General features: G+C 34.7%; 1 protein-coding gene across 5 annotated transcripts in view; it reads left to right on the plus strand.

Annotated features, from left to right (window-relative positions):
• Positions 1-26,165, plus strand: part of ZEB1 (zinc finger E-box binding homeobox 1) — a 197,311-nt gene that overhangs the window by 143,418 nt on the left and 27,728 nt on the right. For 2 of the 5 annotated variants that reach the window (XM_069458679.1, XM_069458681.1), the window contains one exon: positions 20,038-20,097. The exons of 2 other annotated variants lie outside the window; for them this stretch is intronic. In XM_069458679.1, coding sequence (XP_069314780.1) covers positions 20,038-20,097 — 60 coding nt within the window. Of the gene's footprint in view, positions 1-20,034; positions 20,098-26,165 lie in introns of all 5 variants that reach the window. One more of the 5 variants, XM_069458678.1, reaches the window with a different exon arrangement.

Here is a 26,165-nt window from a genome sequence, read left to right on the forward strand (position 1 = left end):
CCCTTCTGTAAGTTTGTGGGAAGTTTCCTTTCCTGTTTGGGTGTTGGAAGAGTTAGACCCTTTTAGTTGTACAAGGACCCGTTGCCTTGCTGATGGAGAGCCATTCCCAGCTCCTAGCGGGGACCTGCATTCCTTGGCTCGTGCCCCCTTTTCTCCATCTGAAAGCTAGCAAGGCAGGTCAAGTCCCTCTCTTGCCAGTTCTCTCCTACTTCCTCCATCTCATCTCTCCACTCCTGCCTCCCTTTCTTCCACTTTTAAGAGTTCACATGAAAAAAAAGAAAAGAAAAAAAAAAGGGCTCATATGATTAATTGGTCCACCCAGGTAATCTAGGATAATCTCCTTATCTCAAGGTCTGTAACCATAATCCCATCTGCAAAGTCCGTTTCGCCACAGGGTCGGAGGATTAGGATGTAGACATCTTTGGGGAGCCTTTATTCTGCAGACCACAATCACTTCTATAAAAAAAATACCCAAATCCACAAACCACTAATATTAATAATCATAACCAACTTTTACTGAGCACTTCTGTGTGCCCAGTAATATTTTAAATTGTGTTTTGCATATTTTAGTAAATCCTCATAATACTGTAATGAGGCAAGTTACTTAGCCCCATTTTATAGATGAGGAAAAAGAGGTACAAAAGACATTAGGTAACTTACCAGAGTCACTACTAGTGAGTGAGTGTCATCTGAAATTCAAACCAGGTGGGCTAAGTCTGAAAGCTGTGCCATTGACCTCTGTTCTAACATAAGTCACACAGATGGTTCAGGACTTCGGATATTTTGCTCAACTAATTAAGGGTAAAAATACTTAGCAGACTTGTACTGTATGTAGGCAAGTTATTTATTCTCAGTGTTTAGATAAATGATTTTTTTTCCTTTCTGGCTAGGAGAGAAAATGAATGATCATGAAGGTATTTGGATGACTGAAAAATGAATGTTATTTACTTAGATTGTTTTACTCATTATCACTGTTGTATAAGAATATATGTACCTGTTAAATCATTCCTTTCAGTACAATTTAATTTTTTAAAAAGGTGATAATTATGTAATCATGCAATCCAATGGCATGCATCTCTGTTGCAGCAATTGCGATGGTGGTGTGTTTATCTCTCCTTTAAGCTGTGTTCTTAAACATTAGTGGTAAAGTCTTTTTGATTGTATATTTCAGCACCTGGCAGAATTTCTGGCTCATGGTAGGCTCTCACATAATGAATGGGTGAATGGATTAGATAGTTAATTAAATCATTTCTATAGCTGTTAATCCACTTGTACCCTGCTCTTAAAATTTAATTGATTTGAGGTCAAAATGTTTCAGACAAGGTGATCTCTAAATTCTATATGTAATAAAGATAATTCTAAGTGTCTCAAAAGAATTTGTAAATCTTCATAGAATCCCTAATGATAGTCATTGCTTATTGAACATTTGCTGTCTGCTAGGCATTGGGCTAAACACTGTATGTACTTCCTCGTTCAATCCTCGAAACAGCCCTATTAGCTGATGTCCTAACTCTATAGGTGTGGAAACTAAGGACTAGAGGAATTATATTTCCAAAAGTCACTCATGGACCCAGTAGAGCAAGGGTCTTAACCAGGCTTAATTAACTCTAAAGACTTTGTTCTTATATACTGCTTCCTTTTTTTAATTTTTTTTCTTTTCCTAAAGTAAAAGTGTTCACAAGATTTCTGGATCTGATTTCCATTTTACTTTATCAATTAAATACAAAAACATTGTGTATTATTATCAATTGGTCTCTCAAGTAACTGAGGCTAAACATTCAAAATAGTTTTAAAAATCCACAAACATTCCTATTAATCCTTTTAGACTTCCACTTACAGAATTAGATAGCACCTTTAACTAGAAAAATAAATTATTAAGAACTCAGGAATCTTTTTAATTAACTTACAGTAAAATTGACTATTTTTTATTTTTGTTAATAATGTTTTATGAGCTTTCTCTCACACACACACACACACACACACACACACACACACGTTCGTGTAGCAACCAGCACATTCAAGGCCCAGAACAGTCCATCACCAAAGAACTCTTTCTTACCAGCCCTCCTTGGTCACGTCTTCCTTCCACTGTAAACCTTGGCAACCGTGATCTGTTCTCTGTTGCTAGAGTTTTGTCTTCTTGAGAATGTCAGAAAAGTGAAATCACACAGGGTGAAACATTTTGTATTTCACTCAGCATGCCTTTGAGATTCAAGTTGTTACATGTGTTAATATCAATAGTTTGATCCTTTTTATTGATGAGTAGTACTTCATTGTATGGATGAACCACAGTTCATTAATCCATTCACCTGTTGAAGGACATTTGAGTTTCCAGTTTATGGAGATTATGATTAACAGTACTGTAAACATTAGTACAGAGGTTTAGGAGGGTGGTGACATTAAGTTTTCATTTCTCTAGAGTAAATACCTAGAAGTGGGATTGTTGCATCATATGTCAAGTATATATTTATTGTTTTAAGAAACTGCTGAACTTTTCCAGAGTGGTTATACCATCCCCTTAGTAATACATGAAAGATGATCTACTTTCTCCACATCCACCCAGCAACCATCTGACTTTATCGGTATTTTTTACTTTGGCCATTCCAAGAGGTGTGTTTCCATAGTACGTTTGGTTTTCATTTGCATTCCCCTAACGGCTAGTGAAGTTGAACATCTTTGTGTGTGCTTATGGGTCATCTGTACGTCCTCTTCAGTGAAGCATCTGCTTACGTACACCTTTTGTGTATTTTCCAACTGAGTTATTTGTTTTATTACTATTAAGTTTTGAGCATTCTTTATACTTGTAGTAAAAACTGTGGTAGCTTGTCTTTTCATTCTCTTACACTAGTCTTTTAGAGAGCAAAAGTTTTAATTTTGAAGGCTAGTTTGTCAGTTTTTCCTTTTATGGATCATTCTTTTGGTGTCATGTCTAAGAACTCTTTGCTTACCTCCAGATCATCAGGATTTTCTCCTTTGCTTTCTTCCCTTTTTTATGTCTGTGATCCATTTTGAGTTAATTTTTTAAATAAGATGTGAGGTTGAGGTGAGGTTTATTTTTTTTAACATGGATGTCCAGTTGTTCTCATACTGTTTATTGAAAAGACTGTCCTTTCTCTATTGAATTGCTTTAGCATTTGTGTTGGAAATTAATTTTTCATATTTGTATAGGACTTTTTCTGGGCTTTGTTCTGTTCTGTCGGTCTGTATGTCTCTCTTTTTGCCAAAACCACATAATTCTGGTTAACTGTAGCTTTATACTAAGTCTTAAAATTAGTCAATATTATTTTTGCAATTTTTTCTTTTTCAAAATTATTTTGATTACTATAGTTGCTTTGCCTTTTCATATAAATTTTGGCATAATCTTATCTCTATTGAAAATAATCCTGCCATATTTTGATTTGAATTGTGTTAAAGTTATAGATCAATTTGGGGAGAACGCACATATTTATTATGTTGAGGAGTCAAATTCATGAACATGGAATGTCTCCGTATTTATTTAGGTCTTTTCCTTGATTTCTTACATCAGGGTTTTTATAGTTTCAGAATGCCGATCATGTGCATGTTTTGTTAGATTTACACCTACATGTTTTTTTGTTGTTTTTTTTTTCTGAGAGAAGAACTATTCTGAACGGCTTGAGGTTTTTTTCCTTTTAGTTTCCAATTGTTCACTGCTAGTATATAGTACATGATTGCTTCATTTCCATGTGTTGTCTTGATATCCTGTGGACTTGTTAAATTCACTTATTAGTGCTAGGAGTTTTTTTGTAGACCCACTGGAATTTTCTATGTAGACAATCCTGTCCTCTGCAAGTAGGAGCATTTATTTCTTCCTTATTAATGTGTATGTATACGTTTTATTTTTTATTGATTTATTGTAAGATAATCAAGAATGATGATAGTGGACATTCTTGCCTTTTTCCCAATCTTAGGGGGAAAACATTTAGTCTCTCACCTTTAAGTATAATACTAACTGTAGGTTTGTTGTAGATGCCCTTTATTAAATTGAATAAGTTGCCTTCTATTCCTAGTTTGCTGAAAGTTTTCATCATGAATAGAAGTTGAATTTTCCAAATGTTTTTTCTTTATCAGTTGAAATGATCATATGGTTTTACTAAATGGTCATATGGTCTGTTAATATGGTGAAATGCATTAATGAATTATCAAATATTGAACCAGCCTTAATTCCCTGGAAAGACTTACTTGGTCATTTTTGTATATTGCTAATATTTGGTTGGAGATATTTATGTAAATGTTTACAAGGAATATTGATCTGTAGTTTTTATTTCTTTTCTTTGGTTTTTTTTTTTTTTTTTTTTTTTTACTGCTGTATGTTTTTGGTATCAGAGTTATCCTGGCCTCATAAAGTGAATTGAAAAGTATTTCTTCCTCATTCATTTTTCTGGAAAAGATTCTTTAAATTTGGTGTCATTTCTTCCTTTAAATGTCTGGTAATATTTGCAAATGATACTATCTGGGCCTGAAGTTTTGGTTTTGGGGGGAAAGTTTTTAACTAAAAGTCAATTTTTAAATAGTTATGGGAATATTCGGGTTATCCATTTCAGCTTAGATGAGTTTTAGTAGTTTCTGGTTTTCAAGGAATTGGTTTATTTCAAAGTTTTCAAATTTATGTCCATAGAGTTTCAGAGTATTCCTTTATTACCCTTTCAATATCTGCTAGTTCTGTAGTAATAGTCCCTTTTCATTCTTGATATTAGTAATTTGTGGCTTCCTTCTTTTTTGCTTATCAGCCTTAATAGTGGTTTGTCCATTGCATTGATCTTTTCAAAGAACCAGCCTTTTGTTTTCTTGATTTTCTTTATTTTTTAATTTTATTCATTTCTGATCTTTATTACTTCCTTCTGCTAGCTCTCGGTTTATTTTGCTCCCCTTTTCCTATTTTTTTAGCACAGCTTAGAATTTTGATTTGAGACCTTCTTTAATGGCATGAGCATTTAATGCTGTATGTTTCCATCTAAGCACTGCTTTAGGGACATTTCACAAATTTTGATACATTTTTGTCATTTTTTTTTCCTCTTTGATCCATGGATTCTTTGGAAGTGTGTTAATTAATTTCCACCTGTTTGGAGATTTTCTTATCTTTCTATTTACATCTAGTCATTCTGACTAGAGAACATACTTTGTATGATTTCAGTTCTTTAAAATTTGTCAAGTTTTGTTATATGATCCTGGATATGGTGTGTCTTCATGAATGTGAAAGAAGTTTGAATTATACTGTTGTTGGGTGGAGTGTTCTATGAATGTCAGTTGGATCTACTTGTTAGTATTGCCTAGTTCTTCTGTATCCTTGCTGATTTTTTGTCTACTTTACTGTCAGTTAATGCAAGAAGAATATTGAAATCTACAGTTATATTGTGGATTTGTCTCTCCTTTCTATTCTGTCCATTTTTGCTTCACCTGTTTTAAACCTCTGTTGTTAGAGGTGTGCACATTTTAAAATTATGCTTTCTTGGTGAATTGACCCTCTAATCATTATACGATGTTTCTCTTTATCTCTGATAATTTTCTTAGCTCTCAAGTCTACTTTGATATTAATGTTACCACTCTAGCTTTCTTTTGGTTGGTGTTTGCATGGTATAATATAATTTTCTATCATTTTTAAACTATATAACATTTAAAGTAAATTTTTGTAGATAACATATAGATAGATCTTGTTTTTATTTTTTTATTTATTTGGACAATATCTCTGAATTGGCTAGTTTAGACCATTTACGCTTAATGTAAGTTTTGATGTTTGGATTTAGGTTTACCATTTTATTATTTGTTTTCAGTTTGTTTCTTCTGTTTTTTCATTATTCTGTTCCTCCTTTCCTGCCTTCTTTTGGATCATTTGACTAATTTTTAGTATTTCATTTTAATTTATTTCATTTTTGACTATATGCCTTTATATAGGTAGTTTTTAGTCATTGTTCTTTAGATTAGAATATACTGTCTTAACTTTTCACAGACTACTTAGAATCAATATTTTACCATGCCAAGTAGAATGTATAAATCTTACCTTCATATAGGTCCCGTAATCCTCCCTCCTTTATTTTGTAGTTTTTATATGTACTACATGATTTCTCTTGTTCTTCTTTCATTTCTGACATTTTAAGTGTTCCTCTGATATCATTTCACCTTACTTATGATAATCTTCTTTTAGCAATTCTTTTATCGTAGAACAGGTCTGATGGAAATAAACTCTTACTAGTTTTCTTTTATCTGAGAATGTCTTTATTTTACCTTCATTCCTGAAGAATATTTTCACTGGAAATAGAATTTTGAACTGACAGGTTTTTCATTTTAGCACTTTAAACATGTTCTACTTTCTTATAGAATCCATGATTTCTGATGATAAATCTGCAATCTTTTAAATCATTGTTCCCTCATATATCATTTTCTCTGGCTCTTTTTAAGATTTTTTTAAAATTCAGTTTTCAGTTTGAATGATGGTTTGGGCCAAGATTTTTGAGGGTTTATCTATTTGAGGTTAAGTGAACTTCCTGAATCTATTGGTTTATGTCTTTTCCTAAATTTGGGGAGTTTTTAGACATTATTTCTTTAAATGTTTTTTTCTGTACCATATTCTTCTGGGACACCAATGACATTAAAATTAGACATTTTATTATTGTCTCACACATTCCTGAGACTGCTTTTTAAAAAAAAAATCTTTTACTCTCTGTTATTCAAATTGAATAATTTCTACTTAATTTACTGTGCAGTTCACTGATCGATACGCTCTTTCATCTCTATTTTGCTATTAAGCCCATCTAGTGATTCTTAAATTTTTTTTACTGTATTTTTAGTTCTAAAATTTCCTTTTAGTTTTTATTTATAATATCTTCTATTTTCTGTGAATTTGCTGAGACATTCTATCTGCCATTCTTTTCAACAGTGTTTACCCTTGCTTTTTGGAGAACTTTTATAATAGCTGACTTAAAGTCTTTGATAATTCCAAGATCTTTATCTTCTCAGTGTTGCCATCTTTTGATCATCTTTTGCTATGCAAGTCTTCTATGCAGTTCTTCATATACTAAGTAACTTGAGTTTGTAATCTGGACATTTTGACATTTATGTTATGAGATTCTTGGTCTTATTTAAATCCTATAAAGAATTTTGGTATTTTTGGTTTAGCAGACAACTTATGTAGTTATATTCATGCTATAAGCTCCAACCAACTTTCTGCACGTTGTGGTTCCATAATTGGTTCAGTTTTCAGAGCCTTTGAAATGCTCAACAGATCTGTCCTTTGTGTACAACCCAGTGGCTAATCTGGGACGTAGGTAGTTATCTATCCCATACTTAGGTTCCCAAAGTCTGTGATCATATTCATGCATGAGAAGTTTGGGCATAAACCCAGGAGTTCATAAACAACTTTATGGGGTCACTTTGTTGAGTTTCTCCCTTTCATGATCTCCCTCGTACTCTCAGTTCCCTGGGACTCTGCTCTTCGATCCTCTAGTCAAAATTAGGGGACTTTATTTACTCCAGTTTGCCACACACTTCCTGTAACTCTGCCTGTAGGAAGAAGAACTGCAAGAAGGCAAGGAGAGAAAGAACTCAGTGGAAGTCTGTACCACACCCTTGGGGCCACAGCTCCTCCTGCTGGAGAGGAGGAGTGCCCTCCCTCAGAGTTTTAGGTACATTCAGATCTCCCAGCTGTCACCCTTGCTTCTACCACTACTTGGAATGACCTGGAGCCTGAGGGCAAGAGAATAAAAGGAAAAAGTGGATATTTCTCCCTTCTTTGAGCCCTTTCCTGTTCCTTGAGCCTAAACTAGAGGGCTTCTCCTAGAGCTTTTCTGCCTTGCCCCAGAGCCCACTTCCAGGATTTAGGCTGCCTTGAATCCAGGCCAGGGGATACTGGAGTATCATCCTGTGTACTTTGAATTCTTGCCGTGTCGTCTTCTCCAGTCTGCCTGCTAATACTTACCTCTCAGAGTCTTCAAATAGCTGTGCCATCCGTTCTGCCCAGGTTTTATTGGCTGCACTCAGTAGCAGACACAGGATGGTTTGGACTTTCTCCATCCTAACTGAATCTGACCTCAAGTATATTTTTTCATCTTTGTCTAAGTTAACAGGTATTCATGGAGGTTGGGAATTATATTTACTATGACTTCTCTGTACAGTTACACAAATATTTCCATATATATTATAAACTAGAGAATACAAGAGGGGGAAATGAAACTATCTAGAAAAGCACACAGTGAAACATTTCATCACTAATTAAAAATTGAACTCTTTTAAGATTGAATTCAGTATGAGTAGTTATCCTTTAGCAGGGACTTTAGGGTGGGAATGGCAGAGAGCAAGCCTAGGGAAAACTTACAGAATGAGAGAGATGTGAACTGACCTTTAAAAATCAGATTAGTAGAAGTTACTCAGTTGGAATGGATAATAGCTTTCTAGGCAGTGGGTACAACTTGAGAAAAGGTATACAAAAGGTCCCCAACTTATGACATAAGGTTCAACTTACAACTTTACAATGGTGCAAAAAACAATGTGCATTCAGTAGAAACTGTACTTCAAGGATGCATACAACCATTTGTTTCTTACTTTCAGTATAGCATTCAATAAATTACATGAGATATTCAGCACTTTATGATAAAATAGGCTTTGTATTAGATTATTTTGCCCAACTGTAGACTAATATAAGTGTTCTGAGCACATTTAAGGTAGGCTAGGCTAAGCTATTGGGCTCTGTAGATTAGGCGTATTAAATGTATTTGACTTACGATATTTTTCATTTACAAAATGTTTGTCAAGATATAACCATTGTAAGTCAACAAGCATCTGTACGGGTATAAATGTGCATGGTATATGTGGATCTGTGTCAAAGAGAAGGAGACAAAATCAGAAAAGGAAAATCTGATTCAGTTAGCCACTTACTGTGCTGTATTAGAGGTTGCTAGAAAATACTCCAGTGAACCCATTTGAAATTATTAAAAACACATTGGTATGAATTTCAAAAATGTATGTTTTAGAATTTGGCACATTGCTAAGTAATCAGTCCTCTACTTTGAGCTATGCTATCCAACAATTGATAATAAGTCTTCTGGATTTTTAAATAAAGTGAATTCCATTTGCTATCCTTGTTTTTACTTACTAGAAATTTTATCTTATGGCTAAAATGAAAAAGCCATAAGCTCTTTTGATCTAAATTTGCGATATTTGCCTTTGAATTATTTTTTAATTAGACTTTTTATTTTGAAATAATTATAGATTACAAATAATTCACAAATAGAGATTTACAAATAATATGGAGAGATCCTGTGTATGCTTTGCCCAGTTTCCCCCAATGATAATACCTTACAAAACTATAATAGAATATCACAACCAGAGTATTGACATTGATACAGTCAAGATGCAGAGCAATTCTAGCACTACAAGGCCCCCTACTTTCCTTTTATACACCTACCTCTCTCCCTCCACTCTGTCCCATTTCTAACCCCTGGCTACCACTAATCTCCATTTTTATAATTTTGTTGAAGAATGTTACATAAATGAAATCATACAGTATGTAACGTTTTGGATTGGCTTTTGAGCTCGCCATAATTTCTTAGAGATTCATCTGAGTTGTTGCATGTATCAATAGTTTGGTCCTTTTTATTGCTGAGTAGTATTTCATGATGTATTTTTCAAGCTATCTTTTGCCATTGTTTGAAAAAACAAAGTCTTATTACTCAGGCACTTTCTCATTTACATATTTGCTTTGGAATTTATACTAACAGCAGAAGCCTTAGGAACATTCTAGTGTTCTTTTTAAAATTGAATTTAGGTTAACCATTCATAATGTGTTGACCTTATTAAGTCTTATAGGAAAAAATATTATGTACAAGTGTATTTTACTACTTTACTTCGCTTACATTTCCTAAACTAGAAGTAAGATCAGAACATGAGAGGGAGACTGCTGCTCGAACATATTAAGCTCAGCCCCTTGGAGAACACCCTCGTGCTAGTCCATGGACGAGCAGGAAGGAGCCTGTTCCTGGGCAGCCCTTTCTGAAGTGAAAGAAGTGTGTTCCTGTCGCAGGCCAGCATTAGGGTATTTTCTGTTTTAATTAGGCATCATGGTTTTAGTTGTTCAACCAAAAGTTCAGCCCCAATAATGAAGGAAAGAATGTAGACTTCTAGTTTTTAAATTGTGGGAAATAAATCTGGGAGCTGATTCTGAGGTATGTTAAATGCTCATCTAAAGAGCCTAGATTTTATCCCAAGCAAAGGTGAAGGAATGAAGAAATGAATAAATCATTTAATTAAATTGCAGTTTTTAATTAGCTATAATAGTAATTATAAGTAGAGCCATAGGGTGCCTGGCGGCTCCCTGGGTGGCTCCCTCCCCTAGTCCGTGAACCCACGCTAAGAGCTCTGGCTTTGTATGAACTCTGGACAGGAGACATCAACGGGAAACAGCTTGGACTCTAGGGGTTCTGCAGCGGGACGGCACTTGGCAGGGCAGGGATGGAGCTGTGCTAAGGTGAAAGGCAGCTTGGAGATGCCAAATTACAGCTTTTATTCGGCGACCCTCTAGCCGGGGAGCTACTGTGGGTTCCTGAGCTTGCCAGGCCCCCTGCTCTGGTGCCTGCCGGACCCTGAACATTTACCCCCAGTGCTGGCGATCTGCAGGCGGGCAGTCGCTGTCATGGGGTCCACAGCCTAGCTGCTGCGGAGCCATAGAGTGCCGGGTAGCTCCCTGGGCAACTCCCTCCCTACTCCATGGACCCTCTCTAGGAGCCCCGCCCTTGTGTGAACACTGAGTGCTTCCCCAGTCGCCAGAGTGTGGAGCCTGGACCTTGGGGACAATGGGGCGGGGCAGACCTTTGCCCATGGGAGCTGCAGCAGCTGGGGTGCTGAGCGAGCAAGGGTACCTCCCTGTCCCCCTAGCCAGTGTCTTTCCTGCAGAAAGAGCTAGAAACCACCGCTCGAGAGGAAGAGCCAAAAAAAGAGAGAGAGAGAGACTTTCTGCCTGCAACTAGTGTGAATCCTGGCTGCTAACTGAAAGTCCACAACACACTGACTTAACCCACCAAACCGGTCTTAGGTCAAACCAATCCTCTGGGGCTGGACCCATCAGGAGCAGCCCCCCAACTGAGGTAGAAAAAACTCTAAATAATACACAACAGTCTCCCCCTCCTGACAAAGGAAGCAACATACCTAGATTGCTTCATAGCCTAAGAGCAGAGTACAAGGCATGCTGCTATGCAAACTAAAGCTGTAAGAAGAGATCTAACGATTGATCCAGATGGGAAGGGCTCAGCAAAAGAACACGGGGAGTATAAAGAATCAAATATAAATCTCGCCCCCAAAGAGGAATACCAGCTCTCTACCAATTGACACAAACCAGATTCAAAATATCAACACGTCACAGGAAGAATTTCAATTATGGATTATAAACAAGTGGAATAATATACAAGAAAAAATGGATAACCAACACAAAGAAATCACAAAAAAATCCAGGATTTGGAAGAAAAATTCACTAAAGAAATTGAAATATTAAAGAAAAACCAAGCTGAACTCCTGGAAATGAAGAATTTATCCAGGGAGCTACTAAACACAATGGAAAGTCTTAAGAGCAGGGTAGATCAAACAGAAGAAAGAATCTCAGAGATTGAAGATAACTCTTTCCAATTAAATAAGTCAGTCACAGAGATAGAACAGAGAAATAAGAGAAAAGATCAGAGTCTACAAGAAATGTGGGATTATGTGAAGAAGCCTAACGTGAGAGTTATCGGCATTCCTGAGGGTGAAGAAGATAATAAGCAAGGGTTGGATAAGCTATTTGAAGACATAATTGAGGAAAATTTCCCAGGCCTTGCTAAAACTCTAGATATACAGGTTCAAGAAGCTCAAAGAACCCCTGGAAGATTCATACCGAATAGGAAAACACCACGCCATGTAGTCATCAGACTGACCAAAATATCCACTAAAGAGTCCCTTCTTCAAGCTGTAAGGAGAAAGAAACAAGTAACATACAAAGGAAAGCCCATTAGAATTATGCCAGATTTCTCAACCGAAACCTTACAAGCAAGAAGAGGTTGGGGCCCCATTCTCACTCTTCTGAAACAGAATAATATCCAGCGTAGAATCTTGTACCCAGCTAAGCTAAGTTTTCTATACGAAGGAGAAATTAAGACATTCTCAGATAAACAAGGACTGAGGGAATTCACCAAGATAAGACCAGCCCTCCAAGAAGTACTCAAAAGAGAGTTACACACGGACCAGCACAAGAAAGACCCACAAATGTAAAACTACTCCAGAGCTAAAGATCAAATTCCAGCTACCACAATGGCTCAAGAGAGAAAACAGCAATGAAGTTCTACCTAACAAGATGAACAGAATTCTGTCCCACTTATTAGTTCTCTCAATAAATGTGAATGGCTTGAATTCCCCGCTCAAGAGACATAGACTGGCCCAATGGATTAAAAAAACACAAACCAAGTATCTGCTGTCTTCAGGAAACTCACCTAACCTGCAAAGATACATTTAGACTGAAAATAAAAGGATGGAAATAGATATTTCAAGCAAACGGTAGCCAAAAGAAAGCTGGTGTGGAAGTTTTAATTTCCAATAACTTAGTTTTTAAACCACCAAAAGTAATAAAAGACAAAGATGTTTACTATATACTGGTGAAAGGCACAATTCAACAAGAAGACATAACTATACTTAACATATATGTACCCTACTTAGATGCACCCAGATTCATAAAGCAAACCCTACTTGATCTGAACCCAATGATAGATAACAATACTGTAATAGCTGGAGACTTTAACACCCCACTGACAGTACAGGACAGATCCTCCAAACAGAACATAAACAAAGAAATAATGGACTTAAATACAATGCTAGAACAAATGGGCCTGACTGACATCTACAGGACATTCTACCCAAAATCCACTGAATATACATTCTTCTCATCAGCTCACAGGACATTCTCTAAGATTGACCATATCCTAGGATATAAAGCATGTCTTAAAAATTTTTTAAAAATACAAATATACCATGCATCTTCTCAGGTCACAGCAGAATAAAAGTAATAATGAATCCTAACAGAAATTCTCATTCCTACACAAAGTCATGGAAGTTAAACAACCTTCTCCTGAATGATTATTTTATAAATGAAGAAATCAAAAGATTCTTTGAATTAAACGACAAAGGAGACACAACTTATCAAAATCTATGGGACACAGCTAAAGCAGTCTTGAGAGGAAAATTCATTTCCAGAAATGCCTATATCAAAAAGACAGAAAACTTACAAATAGACGACCTAATGTATAGCCTCAAAGAGCTGGAGAAAGAAGAACAGACCAACCTCAACCCCAGCAGGAGGCGAGAAATTATTAAGTTCAAATCAGAACTAAATGAAAAGGACAACAAAAAAAACCATAAGGGAAATTAATATAACAAAAAGTTGGTTCTTTGAAAAGATAAACAAAATAGACACACCTCTGGCTAGACTAACCAAGAGCAGAAAAGAAAAATCTCTAATAACCTCCATCAGGAACATGAAAGGAAAAATCACAACCAATGCCACAGAGATACACGATATCATCTATGAATTCTACAAAAATCTTTATGCACACAAGCTGGAAAATGTGGAGGAAATGGACAAGTTTTTAGAAACACATAACCTTCCCAGGCTGAACCAGGAAGAAATAGAATTCCTGAATAGGCCAATATCAAGAACTGAAATTGAAACAGCAATAAAAAACCTTCCCAAAAAGAAAAGCCCTGGTCCAGATGGGTTCACACCCGAATTTTACCACACCTACAAAGAACAGCTGGTGCCCATCCTACATAAACTATTCTCCAATATCGAGAAGGATAGAATTCTCCCCAACATGTTTTACCAAGCCAACATGACATTGATAGCAAAACCGGGAAAGGATGCAACAAAAAAAGAAAACTACAGACCAATATCTCTTATGAATATAGATGCAAAAATTCTCAATAAAATCCTAGCAAATCGTATCCAAGTGCTTATCAAAAAAATAATCCATCATGACCAAGTAGGCTTCATCCCAGAGATGCAGGAATGGTTCAACATACGTACATCTATAAATGTAATTCATGACATAAATAGAAGCAAAAATAAAGACCATATGATCCTCTCAATAGATGCAAAAAAAGCATTTGACAAAATTCAACACCCTTTTATGATAAGAACGCTTAACAAAATAGTCATAGACGGGACCTACCTAAAAATGATGTAAGCCATATATGACAGACCCACAGCCAACATCATACTGAATGGGGAAAAATTGAAAGCATTCCCACTTAGAACTGGAACCAGACAGGGCTACCCACCATCCCCATTACTTTTCAACATAGTATTGGAAGTCCTTGCGAGAGCTATCAGGCAAGAGAGCAGAATCAAGGGAGTCCAAATAGGGAAAGAAGAGATCAAACTCTCACTCTTTGCTGATGATATGATGTTATATCTGGAAAACTCCAAGGATTCAACCAAGAGACTCCTGGAATTGATCAATCAATTCAGTCAGGTTACAAAATCAATACACACAAATCAGAGGCATTCATAAATGCCAATAACAGTCAATTGGAGAACCAAATTAAGGACTCAATACCCTTCAGAATAGCAACAAAGAAAATAAAATACCTAGGAATATATTTAACTAAAGAGGTAAAGGACCTCTATAGGGAGAACTATGAAACAGAGGAAGGAAATTGCAGAGCATGTAAATAGGTGGAAAACCATACCATGCTCGTGGATCGGAAGAATCAACATTGTTAAAATGTCTGTACTACCCAAAGTGATCTATAGATTCAGTGCAATCCCTATGAAATTACCAACATCATTTTTCACAGATATTGAAAAAATACTTATACACTTTGGATGGAATCAGAGAAGACCCCATTTAGCAAAAAGCAATTTTAAGCAATAAAAACAAAATGGGAGGTATTAATTTTGCCAGACTTCAAACTATACTACAAGGCTGTGGTTCTTAAAACTGCTTGGTATTGGCACAAGTGCAGGGACACAGACCAGTGGAACAGAACAGAAAATCCAAATATAAAATCATCCTCATATAGCCATCTAATCTTTGACAAAGCAGACAAAAACATACTCTGGGGACAAGAATCCTTATTCAATAAATGGTGCTGGGAAAATTGGGTAGCCACATGTAGAAGACTGAAACAGGACCCACAGCTTTCACCTCTCACAAAAATTGAAACACAATGGATAACAGACTTAAACCTTAGGTGTGAAACGATTAGAATTCTAGAAGAAAATGTGGGAAAGACTCTTAAAGACATTGGCCTAGGCAAAAAATTTGTGAAAAAGACCCCTAAGGCAATCACAGCAACAACGAAAATAAATGAATGGGACCTGATTAAATTAAAAAGCTTCTGCACAGCCAAAGAAACAGTCACGAGAATAAACAGACGACCTACAGAATGGGGAAAAAATTTCGCATACCACACATCAGATGAAGGACTGATGACAAGAATCTATTTAGAACTCAGGAAAATCAGCAAGAAAAAATCAAACAACCCTATCAAAAAGTGGGCAAACGACATGAATAGAAATTTTTCAAAAGAATATCTACGAATGGCTAACAAACATTTGAAAAAATGCTCAACATCCCTACTCATCAGGGAAATGCAAATCAAAACCACAATGAGATATCACTTAACTCCAGTGAGAATGGCCTTTATCAAAAAGTCCCAAAACAACACATGTTGGCGTGGATGCGGAGAGACAGGAACACTCATACACTGCTGGTGGGACTGTAAACTAGTGCAACCCCTGTGGAAAGCATTATGGAGATACCCTAAACAGATTCAAGTGGAGCTACCATTTGATCCAGAGACCCCATTATTGGGCATCTACCCAAAGGAACAAAAGTCATTCTATGACAAAGACACCTATACCTGAATGTTTATAGCAGCACAATTCACAATTGCAAAGATGTGGAAACAACCCAAATGCCCATCATTCATGAATGGATTAGTAAACTGTGGTGTATGTATACCATGGAGTATTACTCAGCTGTAAGAAATAATGATGATATAGAATCCCTTTTGTTCTCCTGGAGAGAGTTGGAACCCATTCTATTAAGTGAAGTATCCCAAGAATGGAAAAACAAGCACCACTTGTACTCACCAGCAAATTGGTTTCCCTGATCATCACCTAAATGCACATTTGAGAATAACACCAATTGGGTATCAGACTGAGGTGGGGGATGGGGGGAGGGGATGGGTGTATAACTACATGATGAGTGCGTTGCGCACCGTCTGGGGAATGGTCACGCTTGAATATGCTGACTTGGGGGGATGGGGGTGGGGGGATGGGGATGGGGGTGGGGGGAGGGGATGGGGTATAACTACATGATGAGTGCAATGCGCACTGTCTGGGGAATGGACATGCTTGAAGCTCTGACTCAAGGGGATGGGTGGTACATGGGCAATATATATAACCTGAACTTTTGTACCCCCATAATAAGCTGAAATAAAAAAAAATAAAAAAATAAATGTCATTTTAACCTTTAATATCAATGTCATACTCCACCTTTAACTTTGTTTTGATTTTCATTTGAGGAGAATAAAGGGCATGGATACATAATAATCAGTAACTTCATTACCATCATATAATTACCCAACTGGCTTACTATTTATTTTAGTTTAGGAGTTGTACTGGAGAAGGAAGAAAGAGGAGTGTTACAGGTTTATAGACACTTAGCAAACACTGGTGTTTATCCTACAAGCATTGTAAACACTTTACTAGGAATTTTTAAATTGTCATTTTGCTGATAGTAAGTATAAAATGAGACTTCAGCAGAAGTTAATCTCATCATCTACTTTAGACAGTATTTTTTATGTTGATCTAAAGCTGTCTATGCATATTTTAACTTTTTTAATATAGTAATCATCTTTAAGTACTAGTATAAAAATTAATGAGTAAAGAAAACCTGCTGAATAAATCCACCCTACAATCCAAGGCACTTAAAAGAAATATGTAATTTAATAGTGATGCACAGATTTTACTTGATTAGTGCTCTATTTTTCGATTTAACAATCAAACGTAAGGGAAATCTAAATCAAGACTTTTGAATGACATATTCAGTGGGATTTGATTAGTGTGCAGATAACTACACTATGTTTTAGTATGACTAAGGCTTCTGATCATAATTATGACATATACTCTGCCACTAGTTAGAAAAATCAGTTTTAAACTCCTTTTTCCTTTCATATATACACATGTTCTTAATAGACTATTATAATAAATAAAATGTACCTGAATATGTAAAACATGCTTTTTGCTTGCCAAGAAGTATGCATTTATTTATAATAAGAAATGTGCACTCTGAACCTATTCCATATAGACTACTATAAACATTGAAGTAGCAAAAAAGGATAACAAACATCTAAAAATATTTTCAGTACCACTATATTGTTTATTACTATTTATCAGTGGTTAGAATAATGAAGAGTAAAAGAAAAAGTGTAGTGCCTTAGGTGTTTACTTTGGGCACAATGACATTTGTTCCAGCTTTTCTGAGTTTTCTGGTACTCTGGTTAGCCTAGTGAATGTACAGTGGAAAATGGGCTTTGGAGCCAAAGAGACCTGCATTCAGATTCCACTTCTACCACCTAAGAGCTGTGTGTCTGTGAGAATATTATTTAACTTTGCCAAGCCTCAAGTTTTCCAACTTATAAAATAAGTTGTTGTGAAGGTTAAAAGAAGTAAGTTATAAAGCATCTAGCACAGTGCCTAGAACATAGAAATTTGTGCTTTGTAGAAGTGAAAAAATAATCTTATCACCGATACATAGAATTCTTTTCCTAAAATACCACTAAAGTTTGAGTTTGCTTGTAATCCTAAAATATGGATAGTTTCAGAATATCTAAATCTACACTGATTTTGCTTCTTTAAGATATCTTTGTGAGTTTGATGAAACTACTCACTTAATTTATTTAAAAAGCTTTACTTTTCAAGGACACATTACCATATTTATAAAGGGAAAAAAATCCAAATTCAATATAATCTGTACTAAAAGTTTCCTTTTCAGATTTCTAGAAGTAAAAGTGTTTGTGACACATGGAAGTTTGTTTTTTTTTTTTTGTTTTGTTTTGTTTTTTAAGGATAGAAAGAAGTAAGAAGTTTCTTTTACTTTTCCCAAGAGAAAAAGGGAAAAGGGCACCACACACAAGTGAAAGAAAGGAGGAGTCCTGGCTCTGAGGCCAAGTGGCTTGCACTTTTTATTGGGGGGTTTTAAAGAGGTAAAGGAAAACTATTGCTGTAGACTGATTAGCAGGAGACAGCTGTAAGATGTTAGGGTGTTCGTTTTTCCTTTTTCTTCTCCTGGAGACTATCTTATCAGTTTCTCTGAAATGAGTTCTGGCCACACTGGTCTAGTGAATATAAAGGAGGAGGATTTACACTTCCTTTCTGTCTGCTCAGCTCTTTTCAAATGTCATGAAAACAATCCCAGTGGGTGGTTAATTTTCAAAGACAGTATGTTAAGACCCATGTGATTAATGTTACTGACAGTGAGTTAAGGTCCCTGCAGTTAATCTTAGAGATAGCAAGTTAGATAATTTATTCTTCTTTATTAGATAGTTGATTAGCAAGGCCATCCTTTCAGTAAGTAAAGAATCCCATTTCCTTTCTTTTCTTCACTATATAGTCATGTTTCACATTTGAAAAAAACTCCTTTCCCTCATGGTAACCAAATGACTGCAGCACTTCAAGGCTTCATGTCACATACACCATTATCCAAAAGGAAAGAGGGAGCTATTCTTACAGAGTATTAAATAAGATCTCTGAAATTCATCCTAATATTATGTATAAGTCATGTATCTACCTTTGAAACACCCATTGAAGCTAGAAGGATGAAATCTTCTGAATCTCTTAAGCTAACAAGTCCAGCCCTGTAGGTTATGGTGGGATCAGTTTCTTCTGAAGTGGGTTAACTGGTGGAGGAGCGATGGCTACCAGAAAAAACATGAGGAATTTAGGACCTCCCAAACAATGTTGAATAGGAGTGGGGAAAGTGGACATTCTTTCCTTCTTTGCGATCTTAGGGGAAAAGGCATTCCCCATTACACGTAATGGAAGCTGTCAGGCTAAAGAATTTCTCTTATTATACCAGTTCATTTAGAGTTTTTATAATGAATTGTCATTCTCTGCATTTAATGAGATTATTTTTTTTGAGTCCCTTAATATGTTTAATTATATTAATTGTTTTTCACATGGTGGACTTACTCTGTATTTCCTGTATAAACCTCACTTGGTCATGATGTGTTACAGCTTTATACATTGCTGGATTTGATTTCCAGACATGTTTGGAATCTTTGTGTCTATGTTTATTAGGGATACTGGTCTGCAGTTTTCTTCTGTAATAATATGATTTTATCATTTTTTAAAAACTTATTTTTAAACTTTATGTCTCTCTTCTAATTTTAGACTTCTATTTAAACTTTGACAGGGTAACACATCTTTACCAAAATCACAAATTCCTTTCACTGGCAATATGTCTATTATATACCACAAAATTGCCTGAAAGTTAGTGATAACCCACAAATTTCCTAAATTTCAATTTTTATCGTTCAATTTAATACTAAAGATATGAGTCTCTGTCATTAGGGAATTCAATCTCGTGTTTTAGAAATACTATTTAAAGAAAACACTAGAATAAAGCCTTTTAACTGTGAGTAGGTTTTTAAAATTGATACTATCATTATCTAGACATCACCTCAGAGTGCTGAGATTATCAGATGCACCGATCTATAGTGTGGTATGTTGTTCGGCATCCATTGCCTCCTTCCCTGTTACTAAATTCCTGATTTTTTCCTGGAAATATTTTTTTAATTTTTTAATTAATTTTTATTGATATATAATAATTGTATATATTTTAGGGGTACATGTGATATTTTGATACATGACTACAAAAATTTGGTCATTTTATTTAATGACGAAATCAGAGTAATTGGGATATCCATCACCTCAAACATTTATCTTTTCTTGGTGTTGGGAACATTACAGAACTATTTTAATCCCGTGTTCTTTGATTTCAGCAGGAAAAGAAGGGCAAGAAATCCTGGGGCCTGAAGCTCAGGCGGATGAAGCAGGATGTACAGGTACTCTCTTGCCGTTTTCCTTTGTGCTATAGTCTTTGAAGGAGATCTTGGGTGTCACTAGGTTTTGCATTTGTAAGTCCTGAGTTTAGTCTATTTTCTTCTCTTTTATCTTGCCCTCCTTAAATGTTTAATTACTTAGGCATATGGGGCACTACATAAAAAGTTAAAAGTAAATATTCTTTAAATACAATGTGAATTTACAGATTTATGTAATATGGCATATAGATAATCCAAAAATAATTGTTCGAGAGGTTTAACTCCAGTCAAATTTTTGACCAAAGTTACAGAAATGCAGATATAACTATTTTGAGTTTCATTACTAGTTACCAGGATGTGCTTTGAATTGCCCACAAGACAGAAAGCAAAAGAAAAAACAATAAGCAGATATCATGGGTTATCTATAAACTAGATGAGAATCATGAATATTGATGATTTGAGTGAACATGTCACAGCAAACAAGAGAATCATTTTTTTCTTGTAATTTCTGTGATTGAAAAAGGCCAAAATGAACTTGAATTGTAGTAAACAAGGAAATTTGCTTCTAGGTGACTAAAAGTACATACTCCCTGAGACTTAAGGCTATTCCTCTGTAATGGATTCAGATCAGATTTAAGAAGCAAAAGAGTAAGTGGAAAATTTAAATCGGATCTTATGTATGATAATACCAGCCACTTTTTATTGTGTCCCCTAAGTCAGCTAGAACTATGAGTGTAAACTTCAAAAATGAATTCCAAATTATTAAAACATTTCCTCAAAATACTGTACTTAAAAGTAGTATAATTGTACTTTGTATATTCAACCATAAATTAGGTGTTTCTATCATAGTTTTAATTATATTTTTCTTTTTCCTTTTCTTCTGTGACTTAACATTTATAAAAAACAATGGTGATATAGCACCTCTTGTATTTTCCTGGATAGAGCTGGAACCTATTCTACTAAATGAAGTATCCCAAGAATGGAAAAATAAGCACCACATGTACTCACCATCAAATTGGTTATAGATTTTTTTTAACTTTTCAGTACATTTATTTCATAAAGTCTTATAAATTTCATTGTGTAAGATGAGTGTGATTCATGGTTAAAAATTTCAAGAATAGATTTTCATCTGTAATATAAACATTAGTACTCTCATACTTGTCAGCCAGTTGCATAAAACAGAGCAAATCTTTATGCTTTTACTAAAGGCAAATTCCAAATTAATGAAATAATAATGGACTATGTGATAATTTGTGGTACCCATAGCCTAAGATTTTATATTCTGCCCCTAGCTTGGTTCTGTGTAACTTACATGAATAATATATTCAGATATGCTTGGTATCAAATATTTGTCCTGCTAAGCTATAAAATATTTAAACTGGACATTTGTTATTAGTAAAATAGTAGTGTTAATGAACACAAAAGAATGCTGTTTATTACTCTTTTAACTAACATTAAACTTTGGTGACTTATAAATATATTACCAGAGTTACAGAAAACTATCCTTCTAGGCAAAACACTAATAAAAAAGGTATTCATAGTTCCAACTTTACAGTATTTTGTCTGATAGTTTGCTCTTCACTATAAAAATAAATTAATTATTTCACATTGAAGTACTAAGTTGTATGTAAATTTCCTCCAAAAAAAATTGCATCGAGAAGGCAGAGTAACCTTGTGTTAACCAAAGTTGCTGCTGAATTGTAAGGTCTCCCTTACCCTCAAGAAGACCCCTGCTGCATTATTTCCCTGGGACACAGAGAGTTGGGAGTAAGCAAACATTTAACAAAGCTCCAATAATTGTAGCTCTAAGAAAAGAAAGATGGAAACTGAACTTGTGATACTTTTGAGCAGTTAAACTTTAAAATTATGTTTTGCCTTTGCTTTTGTTAACTTCCTTGACTTCTAGGGAACAATGTGCTGACAAAGTAAGCAACATTATACAAAGATCACCATCATTAGTTCAGAACTGTGTCAGATCTTTTCTATAGCTGATTTCCTTTGGCAATTCATGGAGTTAAGAAAACTGTAGTCAGAGCTAAGTATTTAGAGAGTGAACAATTCACCCAAAACATCCTTTGTTCTTTCTCAGCATCCTTTTTTTCTTGTTTATGTAGTCAGTAGTTTTGCAAAGTTTCAAAAAGGAGGATAAAGGTAGGAGGAAGCTTGAGGATACTTTATTCTTGGTGGAAAATATAGAGATAGATAAACTTAGGTAAATAAAAAGATATTTAGTTTTTATATTAAATGTTTGCTCTCTCCAATTTGTGTTTATAGCCCTATAATTCTATACTTTGACAATCAGTTCTGAGTTTTGTCATATCTAAAAGAAAACTAAATTATTATTATGTTTCTATGTATTTGTTCATCTTCTTAATATTTAGATACATAAGTTTATCATTTTAAGACCAGGAAATTTGCTGTATAATTGGGCTTCTGACACTGCATTTCCCAACATTTTAAATTTTATGGGTAAAACTGCAGGATTTATGGTCTCAGCTTTAAGTTGGGCTTGGTAAATAGGGGTTCATGAAGACAGTGTAGTTGAATGGAAAGAGCCTAGAATTTGATACCAGACACCTAATGCCAAATTGTCTGTCCTAATAGTAATACTTTTCTCCTATGTGATCTTGGAAAAGCAGTCTACCTTTTCTGACCCTAACTTTTTTATTGAGAAAAATTTTAATTGTGAAGTCATAATGTGCACCTTGCAGGACTGCTTTAAGGAAAGTAGCTAACAATTACTACTTGTACTTCCTACGTGCCAGGTACAGTACTAATAAGCACATTACTATATTAATTTAACCCTCACAGCAACCCTTAGAGGTGCTGTTATAATCATCTAAATTTTATAGTATGTAAACTGATTATATACTGCCTCATAAATTTCTCATAAAGTAGTTTCATGTTTATTTCTAGAAGGAGAAGTATTTAGCATTAATTCTGTTTCTGTTTTTTGTGTAACATTGAGATAATTTTATTCTCAAAAATATGAAATATAATTTTTGTTATAACCTAGTTACTCAATTCTTTATACATCTTCAGAATTATATACCAAGAGTTATGGCTATCTATCAATAAAAATATTTCAGTGTCCTATCAACTAATAATTTGATTAAATACTTCTTCAATTTTGTTTAAAACAAAAATTCAAAGTCACCTCATTTGCAAAAGAATTTGTTTCCCAGTCTTTAGAATCATTCACTCCCTCATTTTCTAGAACATATACCAGAAAGATTTTACCAGTGCTTACCAAAGGACTAATGATAACTGTTTTTTGTTTTTCTTAATGTTTTTCTCACTTACATTTACCTTGTTTAATATATTCAGAAGTGGTTGGGGATATTGAAATATGGTTATTTCAGTATCATTTGCCAATACCTGTTTTATAAAAATCCTTTTACTACAGGTGCTATCTTTTGATTAATACCTTACTTCACCCAATTTCTGTAAAATTTCTACTTAATATCCTAACTAGCAAAACCAGTTATCACTGTCATACCAATCAGCCAAATCAGACTGACTTTCTGTCAGGAAAAGAAGGTGTCTTCATTTTTCCAATTCGAATAAATGTGTCAATACACATTTTGAGAAATTTTATAAAATGTCCTCAATAAGAAAATGTATGAGGAATATAGAAATTATAAATAAGGAAGACTATATAGAGTACAAATAAATACATCTTATAAAAATAGCCAGTAATGAAGTCAAGATTAAGGTGATATGATATGATCTAATTTTTATATTATAAAAATCCATCTCCAAATAAGTACACTTAAAAAAAAATCAGTGTCATATATAAGTTTATAATTTATTAAAGTAGCAAAGTTTATGTATAAAATATAGACTGTATAATTCTGAGAACTATTTAAAAATCATTCCAGAATATATGTAATTTTTGTTACTAGGATATAGAAAATATAAACATTTTATAAGATAGAGATTGTAATTTAATTGAAATAAATATTTATTTTAACCATCTTGTCAAATCTAAATGGAATCTATAAGAAATCCCATAAAATGTAAATTTCATTTGTGAGTTTTATCTAGTTTAACTTGAAAAATTGAAGTTGCATGGAAAAGACTTAATGTTGCTGACTTGTATTGCTTTAGCTGTTCAGAAATGCTTATTGTTCCAGCTAATGACAGATCCTAGCAATGATGTTTGAGAATATTCTTTGCTTTGCTCTCATCAGTCTCTTGAAGAGCAACAAATTTTTTAGTAATAGGGGGCTGAACAGGTGAAGTCATTAAAAGAAAATTACATTCCCTCTCCCTGGCCATATAACACAGTTGATTTCCCCTTCCCACCATTTCAGTTGCCATGCTTTAAGACTAATAAAAATTCATGTAAAAGGAAAGACTAGAAAACCTATAGTGGTTTTATGTTGCCTTGCTAATCAGTAAAGAGGGTTTTACCCAATCAATATTTTAAACTTTTCTCCATTTGTACCCTGGAAGTTTTTACACTCCAAGGCAAATACACCATATTAATTTAATGGATGGATGGAAAAATAGGTCTTTTTCTCTTTTTTCTTTTGAGAAAGTGAAGCAAGGGATATTGTGAAAAAGGGAGAGCAGGGAGAAGAACCTTCAGGATGCTAAGAAAGAGTATCCATGGAAGCTGAGGATCTGGGAATTGACTCACTTAAAACCAACAGTATAATCTCACCTCTTAGTTACCTCTGGATCCAATAACCCGAGTTTGGTTACCATGAACTAAATACAGTTATCGGTATATAGTAGTTGCTAAATAATTGATAGTTATTGGCTGTAGGAGGAAAACAAATTATGGATCAGCATTATTATGTCATTGGTTCTTAGATTTTAAACAGCAGCCACCCTGATGAGTTCAGTTACTACTACTGTGCAGGAGATTTAGCAAGACTGTCTTAATAACCATTGAACAAAAAGATGCCCATACATCACCATTTTAATTTAGCCCAATTTCAGTGTACTGGGAAGTGCTGTTTTACAAATTTAGAACTGACAGTTCAGTCTGAAGTCTATAAAGAAGTCAGTCGTGAGACACTTGGGAGCCATACTAACCACTACAGCTGCCACCAGCATGGTCTGGAGCAGTGCGGGAGATGGGGAGAACCACAGCGCAGCAATGCTGCTTTGGAAACGCGACCGCTCTCGGCTGCCTTCGGAGAGTGAAAACATTCTGTTATCTCTTAAACCTTTCTAACTCAGGAAAAATTGCCTCTGCCTTAATCCCATGGTTAAACGTTTATTGAAGCAGAGAGAGAGAGAGAGAGAGAATATATTCCTGTCTGTATATGAATACTAGAAGAGTTGAGAAATAATTTTCATCGATTTGATACCCTCTTATTAGAAATCTTCCTAACTATAGATAATTATTAAAGCTATTTTCTAAGAAATCATATAACTGAACTGAACGTCATAGTGGTTTATATGAGAATGATTCAGATTTAAAGGGCAATAGTCCCTTGTGATCTGTGGGGGATATGTTCCAAGGTCCCCAGTAGACTGAACCTTATATATACTATGTTTTTCCATATACGTACGTACCAATAATAAAGTTTAGTTTATTAATTAGGCACAGTAAGAGAGTAACAGCAATAACTAATAATAAAATACAATTATAAAAATATACTGTAATAAAATTATGTAAATGTGATATTTCTCTCTCTCAAAATATCGTCTTGTACTATACTCACCTAATTTCAGACCACAGTTGACCACAGGTAACTGAAACCAAGGAAAGTGAAACTGTGGCTAAGGGGGGACTTCTGTACAACTTTAAATAAACATTAGGATATGATAGATTTTTAGGAAAGTGACCTTTGAGAACTAAAGTTTTCTTTTTTCTCTGCTTTATCATTGAGAAAGAATTCAGTCAACTATATTACTTTCTCTGTCTTTTATTTACTAGAAAATAGAAGTTTGCCTCTATAACTTGAAAGGGATATTGTGAGAATTTCAGACATTTATAACATATTTATAAATCAAAAGGACTTCTTACTAGATCACAACAAAACAAGTGGAATTCATTTTTAGTTTTCAGTAAATATTTCATAAAAATTAAAGAACAATTGTGTGTTTTAAGATAAATAATTTCTTGTTTAGAA

This window comes from Eulemur rufifrons, chromosome 25 (assembly GCF_041146395.1).
Source record: "Eulemur rufifrons isolate Redbay chromosome 25, OSU_ERuf_1, whole genome shotgun sequence".
Classification (NCBI taxonomy): Eukaryota; Metazoa; Chordata; class Mammalia; order Primates; family Lemuridae; genus Eulemur; species Eulemur rufifrons.